The following is an 8065-nucleotide window of genomic DNA, read 5'->3' as shown; positions in this document are numbered from 1 at the left end:
AACTAGAAATTAACTAAATTATCGATATATAATTTTTATATATTTTATAAAATTTTAAATATTTTGTAGAAATTTCAATAGAGTTTTCCCTATAATTTAAACCTCCCGAAATTCCTACAATAGCAAAACCAATCAATTAATCTAGTTAAGAAGACTATCTCCACACTAGCAGATTACATACTAGCAAATAAAACTAGGACATAACTATGATATATGTAGAACACTAACTACCATTGCATAATATGATGAATATTTACATTAAAAAAATGATTAAAGTGTGCTTCCCTCGTTCAAAAAACAATAAAGCCCCCCAATGATCAGTAGGAGGTACAAGTTAATTACATTATTTGAGACCAAAATTTTTTTTATTGAGTAGCGTCCCAATCAAATTATATATAAAATATGTAAAAGTACTGATTAATAAAATTTAGTTTAAAAAATAACAATGGAACATTAAAACATATATTTTAACTAACAATAAATGACAAAGTTTCTCAACAATATAATCATGAAATAAACTAATAATTTTGAAATTTTATAAGTTATCAAGAGTCGTACAACTAATAAAAATGTGCAAAAAGAATTCAAATGATGATATAATCAAGAAGGAAAAAATGTCTATAAATAACTCATATAAAACAAGAAATTTTTAAATTCAATCTAGGAGAAAATTTATCATATAAATCATATACAATCAAATAGCAGTTTGTTTAACAAAATAAATTTAAAAATAATAAGTTTAAAAAATTTCACATTTTAGTGGAAATTAATCAGAACAATTAACAAGTATGGACACACAATCCATGAAAGTAAGTCATCGACAAGCATGGCTTAAAGCCACGAATTAATCAAGTGTAAGTACAATGCTCACAAATATTCATCCCTCCATTCCACGTTCGTTGGCCTACGCATGGGACTAACATCTCATACAAGCACCTTACTAGTTAGAAATATCATGACGTGTTAAGAGCTAATGAAACTGTGTTAGCAACCAACATTTTGAACTCTATCTCCTTAATCAAAATCAAGCATGCACGGACCTAAACATCCATTTTAAAATCATTCTTTTCAAAATATAAGGTTTAACTATCAACTTTCCTTTCCAATATTTGTTTTCCATGCATGAATCACCATATTAATAGATTTCAAATCAAATATAAATGTTAAACAATAGGATTATTTTGAATAAATAATTGATTCATTACACATTGAATCCAATACATAACTTTCTAAAAAAATAGAATAATTTCAGTCATAAAACAATTGAATAAAAATAAAATAAGTATAGAGGACTATGTAAATCATAAAGAAAATAATAGCAAAGATTTTAAACAAAGTACTGGATAAAGATATTTTAAGAAAAAAATTTAAGAAAATTTACTTGGGATGCACTCATGTACCTAAAGGACTCTAAAGAATTATAAAAACTTGCTTCTCTTAACTTCTCACTTTAATTCTAATTATATCCTTAATTCTTGACAAATAAATCACAATCCTAAAATCATTTATTAAATAATTTTCTAACACTTGGTAGACATTCAAATTTGATTTAACAACATCACAATCTAAAATATAAAATCAATAAATTCATTTTTAATTAACTAACTTAATTAACAACCTAACTAAAACAAGAGAAAATATTTCCAACTCTTTTTGTACCTTCTTAAAACTTAATAAAATGCTACAACCATCATTTTTTTTAACATAATCTACCTTAGGTACTTTAGGATTTTAATTTAATGACTCAAATCACTACTTATACATGTCCCTTCAAGACTACTAATATGGAAATTGAACAATTTACATTCCGTCAAATTCTTCTTTTATACATTTCAAGCTTAGCACCACATTACTTATGGATGCAAACAATCACACATATGCTTCACTAAACTTTATGTAGAAATTAACTATTTTAATTTAACCAACTTTCTCTTTTAAGCATCTTAACAATCCAAATATACTTGAGTCAAATAAACTATTTGATATATCTTAATTCATCCTTCTACCTTATTGTAACCCATCCTAAATCATAAATGATAATAAATCATATCAACTAATCTTATGCTTCCTTTAAGCTTAATAAAGTATTATACAAACATTCTATATAATCTTTTATCCTAATTTGGTATTTTCAAATTTCAATCAATAGCTTAAGCCACTACCCACATACATTCTATCAAGTTATATTATGCAAATTTAATAACATTTTTCTTCAAGCATTTTCACAAAGACCTTAAGTGCATCAAAATTCAGTTCACAATAATAATCCAACAATTTAATCAATATTCAGTTCATTACCAAATTAAAACAATGCACAACATTAACCAAAATACAGTTTAATTTCCTCAAAATTATGACAGCAACTATGGGGAGGATGAGGATTCTTCGGCCAGTGAGAAGAGAGTGATTCATGTTGCTACAACCAGAAACTCACCTTAAATCAAAATATAATAGCTTCAGCCACACCTCAGCTCGAAGATGACACCAAAAGAGAGTAGAAAATCTTCGTCTATACTGTTCAAACGAGAAGGAGGAGGAGCAGAAAATCAGTGACGAAAAAAAAAAAAATAGAGAGAGACTTGAGCTCACCATACACACACGCACGATGTCCACTTGAGCATGAATCAATTCTTTTCAAGAAGTTCTATTGGAGCATGTCATTGAGATTTATCACAGGATTTGGAGAACTTTTAGCTTGATTCTTTTTAATCGCTCTTGGAGACATACCTACTTTAGATTTCTAAACAATTTAGCAAACACTATAGTTGTTTTGACCATGGTAAATATGACTAAATGCAATCGGTGTCTCAAAGGTTATTAGGTAATCAATCATATATACATCTTTTCTCTTATTTTTTCTATTTAAAGTTTATCTATATTTTTCTAAAAAAATACAACTATTATTTTCCCCCTTTCATTTCGCAGGAGAGACAAGGTTGAAGACCTCCAAGCTTACGATGGGATGGGATGCATACTATGCTGGACATATGACATGAACCGAATGTTAAAGCATGCATGGTGCTGTGCTCTTGAATACTATATGTTTTTTGTTCTATTAATATTGCAACCATTGTTTATGTGTTTTGTTATGTTGTTTTGAGTACGTTTTCTTAGGAAGCAACTTTTTTCCTTCTCACAAAACGTTGCATTGGAATAAATGCCATCTACTTTGAAGTCCATTAGATGTGCTCTCTCTCTCTCTCTATAGTATATATAGGTGTGCGTGTGTGAATGATGCAATTAACTTTTTTAAAAAAAGATAGACAAACTTCTAGGACATCCCCAATACATAGCAGATACATTCAAGATATTGCATAACGGTAAAAAATTTAGAAATTAGATAATGAAGCGTAAAGGCCGCAGTCTTGACGAATGATTTGATTCCTCATTATCCATATTATATTACTATATACTTCCTTCGTTTAAAAATATAAGGCATTTTAAAAAAGTTAGATGTTCAAAAATGTAAGGTATTTATAGTCTTTCAAAGTATAATCATTATCTTTTTTTCGAAAGAGCCTCTATTGAATACTCCATTCGTCCCTGTATATAAGAGGCCTTGTAAAATCTTTTTTATCCCTAAATATAAAAGGTTGTTAGAATATTTTTTTAATGAATGAACTATTATACCCTTATTAAATTGAAAAGAGAAAAAGATAAGTACTCTTATTAATTTACTTTAAAAAAAGAGATTCATTTTTTTATTTACAATAATTAAGGAGAAAATTGAAATGTTGCTATGTTTTTATTAAATAACTAAATTTTATTAATTTACGTGATTCAATTAAAAATATCTTATATATAGGATAGAGGAAGTATATTAATTTATATTTTTTTAAAGTGAAATATTCTATTAAATATAGATAAATATAGAAAGATAGTATTAGTTTAAAGATAAGTAATTATTTTATTAAAATGTGAAATTTAGTTAAAAATATTTTATATTTTTAAATGGAGGGAGTATTTGACAGAACAATGATAGATTTGCTCATCAATATTAATGGATCATTTCTTTGTTCCAAACGGATGAAAGTATCCAATAACCATCCTTTAATGCCTTCCTCTGGAAAATGTGTCAGAAAAAAGAACAGTGTTGTAAACATTTCATTCCCACTTTTTGTATAAAGATTCACTTGGTTCAATTCATTCTAAGAGTTATAATTAAGAAGCAGAGATTTCAGCCAATGTTTTTTTTTTGTTGGCCAAAAATAATTTCGTCCTCTATTTTTGATAAGCCTAGTTACGCAACTTAAATAATCTCCCAACCAACATGATTTTATGACAATGATTAAAGTTTAAAGTGAATTCTAATTACTCGACTAGAATCTAAAATCTACTATGAAACTCCCAATTAATTAAAATCTAATGATAGTGCACTTAAAAAATGCAACCTAGGATGAAACCTCAGTGAATGCAATTACTTATGACATGGACTCTTTATGACGCATTTTTTTTTTGAGGTTAGATATTCAAAAATATACTTCTTTCATTAAAAAATGCAAGACATTTTTAATTAAATCTCACCCCCTAATAAAATAGTTACCTATTTTTAAACAACCTTATCTTTTCATATTTATCCATATTAAACATCCTACAATAAATATAAAGTCATTATTAATAGGGGCACTTTTAAAAAAAAAGGTAATAATTATACCTCGAAACACTAAAAATGCCTTACACTTGTTAATCTCCAATTCGTCAAAAAATACCTTATATTTTTGAATAAAGAGAGTAATTCCTTGTATTTTCAATTTTTGTTGTTAAAAATTTTTTTGCAATACAATTTTAAACAATTATTTTAAAAGAAAACAAAAATATATTTTTGATTGTATTAATTTAAAAATGGTATTAAAAAAATTGGCCAATGGTAATAGTTACCGACGATTAATGGAAGTGGTATATAATAATGATTGGTCAAAGTGAATACAGTTTTCAATTATCAAATATATTACACATAAAACAAAAACAACTTTAAAATGTTTTTATTTAAAAAAAACAATAAATGAGAATAGTTTTTTGAAACAATTAGATTGAAAAGACCCCTATCCAAACAAGTTTTTTTTTATATTTTTTGTTTTTATAGTATATAAAATTAAGTATATAAATTTTCTCCAAATGTAAATAGTTACTTGGAATTTAACTTGTAAGACTAGAATGAATAAAGTCCACGTTGTAGTTAACGGCTTATTAAGCTCATAATAAATATTAAGAACTCGTAAAATAAAATAGGTTGTTTAATTGAGCACTCGTGGTTTAATCAATTGTGGGATTGTTGATAATAAATTTAAAAAACAATCACACAATACTAAGAAAATTAATATAAAAAAAATCACTCAATTGGAAATTGATGGGTCCGTGTGATAATGAAAGAAAAATCCATGAAAATCCAGCATTTACTCGGCTGGCTAGAAGGCCCACCAAAGAAAATATATATTTATATTCCGTGTTCAACTGATGAGCCTAGGAATTACAGAAATACAAATTTAAGATGTGAATCCAAGCTAAATGGCAATAACAAACAGCTGGGCTTCATAATTTAGGCTTCATAATCAAGTTAGCAAATTCTTTCTCAGCATAAAACTCCGCCACTATTGGATTCCCTGCATAATTTCGTCCACTCAACTGAGCTTGTGCCATTGTTGCACCACCCACATCAGCATACTCCAAAAACACCTACAGGTACATACATACATACATACATAGGCTGCGTTAATAACTTGTACGAGGAAAAACAAAGCATCAATCAAACTCTTCATTAACTTGGGGTTGCCAGCCAACAAGTCACATCTTTTAGTGCTTGTTTGGTTTTACGCTTGAAAACATAAACTTGTTTTTAAACCAATCCATCTAGACACATGCTTTTCCATTAACTAATTAATGTGTATCAGAACTCAACACCAATAAAACAAACACACCAAAGCAGTTTACGCATACTAAACCTTGGCTTAAAGAAGCCCAAAAAAAAAAAAAGGCCATCATGTAACATTAATGTTTTTTTTCAAAGCGGGACGCACATACATGCACACTCAGGATCTCTTCCAAGCAAGGAAGTAGTGTTGCTGCTAAGATAACTAACCGTTGACAAATAAAATATATGTGAAGGACATTCAGAGGCTAGAATTAGTACTAATCAGCACCAAGGGACTATTTTAAAAGATCATGAACATACCTTTCCAACTCCAGGTGGTGATGGTTCCCAATTGGGTCGGGGCCGAGGTATCACCACATTAACCAAAGTACCTGCAGATGATAAAAAGTGGTCAATTACGTACAGAGAAAAAACAAAATTACTAAATTTATTCTGTCAAATCAAGCAAAATTGAAGATTATTGATGGAAGATGGAGGCTTCTGTCTTTAATTATGTGCTAGGCCTGATGGTGATGATGTGTGAATACAATTGTAGCTGTAAAACAAATAAACAAAAAAAGAAAAAAAATTACTATATATGCATATAACAGCCTGCAGAATTAAAGAGAGACAAGCAAACTAAACCAGACGTTACCATATTTGGATCCCTCTCTTCTCATATCATCTACAATATCTTCATAGTCCTTATCATCTTTCAGATCAGTAGTAGATATAGCCTGACTTATACGAACAACCTTCGTTGCCACTGATTCTGGCTGAAGCGTGAGTCTGAGGAATATAATAGAGATCAGTCAGTTAGAATACGATAAAACACACATACATAAAAGATATATTTGATTATAGCAGTGAATTCAATACCATCAAATACGTACCTGTAGTGCATGAGTTAATCTGCCTTCTTGCTCAGGTTTTGGCGCTCGTCTAAGTATGAGCGTCTTGTCTCCAAATTTTATTCCATTCATAGCAGCACAAGCAATATCTGTTACCACAGGATCTTGATAAGCACAGAATGCATAACCCTTTGAAATTCCTGTATCTCTATCTTTCACCAATTCAAAGCCCCGAAGTGGACCAAAAGTCTCTAGAAATGTCCTGATCTCTGCTTCTCTAAAGTAATCAGGAATACCACCCACAAATAAACGGTCAGGACCATCAAGTCCATCAGCAGCAGCAGATATACCCTGGCTTAAACTAGCAACCTTCGGCTTCGTTGCCGCTAATTCTTGTGGAAACATGACTCTCTAAGGAATTTAAGAAACATCAATCAGTTACGATATGATCAAAAAACACAAACCAAGAATATATTTGATAAGAGAATATCATCGAATACCTGTAGTGCAGGTTTTGGCTGGTTTTCAGCTTGATAAGCTCGTCTAACAGTAAGAGTCTTATCTCCAGATTTTATTCCATTCAGAGCAACACAAACAATATCTGTAACTGCAGGATCTTGATATACACAGCATGCTCGAGTATCTCTATCTTTCACCAATTCAAAGCCACGAAGTGGACCAAAAGTCTCAAGAAATTCCCTGATCTGTGTTTCTGTAATGTAATCAGGTAGACCACCCACAAGTATAGCATCAGCACCATCAAGATTCTTGTTGAGAGCCATTTGCATCTGACAATGAGATCTTCGTCAAACAGATCTTCTTTCAATTTGCTCACGTACGCTTCTTGACTTTAATCGCTTTCCTAACCTCTATTTATAAAGGCTAGAGGGTTGTTTTGCCTTTTATATAAGATATTTAGAAAATCTAATAATGAGATTAGTTAAATCTTGATCTTGATAAATATGTTATTTATTTAATATCTTGAGATAACATTGGGATATTGGGATCTCGTTATTTCTCTAGTTTATTTTTGGAGATAAAGATATATTTTAAGATAATTCAATGATATAGTGACTTTTATTATTTTTCTAACTCCTTTAATTTCTTTTGAATTTTCTTGAGGATAATTGATTATAGATATATAGATTTTGTTTTATTTAAAAAACTCAATTAAAGAGAATAATCTTCACAAATAGTCGTAGTCCCCTAATTTCCTCTTAAAAATTCAAATGTACACAATAATCTTTAAAGCAGATTTGACACTCCAAATTTTTTCATTGCTTGCTCTCTTTTTATTGGTTTTTTGTTATTTTTATTATTTTTATCTTTATTTTATTCAAATAAATGAACAAAATACGATTTTCAC

The 8065-nt window shown here is 29.3% G+C and overlaps 1 protein-coding gene across 2 annotated transcripts; it reads right to left on the bottom strand.

Moving 5' to 3' along the window:
- Positions 1 to 5392: 5392 nt before the first annotated feature.
- LOC129318943 (splicing factor U2af large subunit A-like) lies at positions 5393 to 7548 on the bottom strand. 2 transcript variants are annotated; one of them, XM_054963954.1, is made up of 5 exons: positions 7200 to 7548; positions 6742 to 7110; positions 6504 to 6639; positions 6170 to 6240; positions 5393 to 5673 (listed from the first exon to the last, which is right to left on the bottom strand). In XM_054963954.1, exons 1-5 carry the CDS (start codon positions 7485 to 7487, stop codon positions 5530 to 5532), a joined length of 1008 nt encoding a protein of 335 aa, XP_054819929.1. In that variant the 5' UTR covers positions 7488 to 7548; the 3' UTR covers positions 5393 to 5529. The 2 variants fall into 2 exon arrangements, 1 of the variants encoding a protein (XP_054819929.1); XR_008595362.1 differs by having other exon boundaries at positions 5595 to 5673; positions 6170 to 6404.
- Positions 7549 to 8065: the final 517 nt, after the last annotated feature.

The sequence above is a fragment of the Prosopis cineraria genome, unplaced genomic scaffold (assembly GCF_029017545.1).
Source record: "Prosopis cineraria cultivar Desert tree isolate PC_DT_omini unplaced genomic scaffold, ASM2901754v1 PC8, whole genome shotgun sequence".
Lineage (NCBI taxonomy): Eukaryota > Viridiplantae > Streptophyta > Magnoliopsida > Fabales > Fabaceae > Prosopis > Prosopis cineraria.
Note: the sequence above shows the minus strand (reverse complement) of the source record. Positions and strands in the feature narration are given on the sequence as shown.

What these genes read in the sequence shown, in the direction of transcription:
- LOC129318943 (XM_054963954.1), bottom strand. Translation starts at nt 7,487, where the DNA reads ATGCAAATGGCTCTCAACAAGAATCTTGATGGTGCTGATGCTATACTT. An exon ending in GATTAACTCATGCACTACAG is followed by an intron (nt 6,640 to 6,741) that starts GTACGTATTTGA and finishes ATTATATTCCTC; the next exon opens with AGACTCACGCTTCAGCCAGA. An exon ending in AAGAGAGGGATCCAAATATG is followed by an intron (nt 6,241 to 6,503) that starts GTAACGTCTGGT and finishes TATCATCTGCAG; the next exon opens with GTACTTTGGTTAATGTGGTG.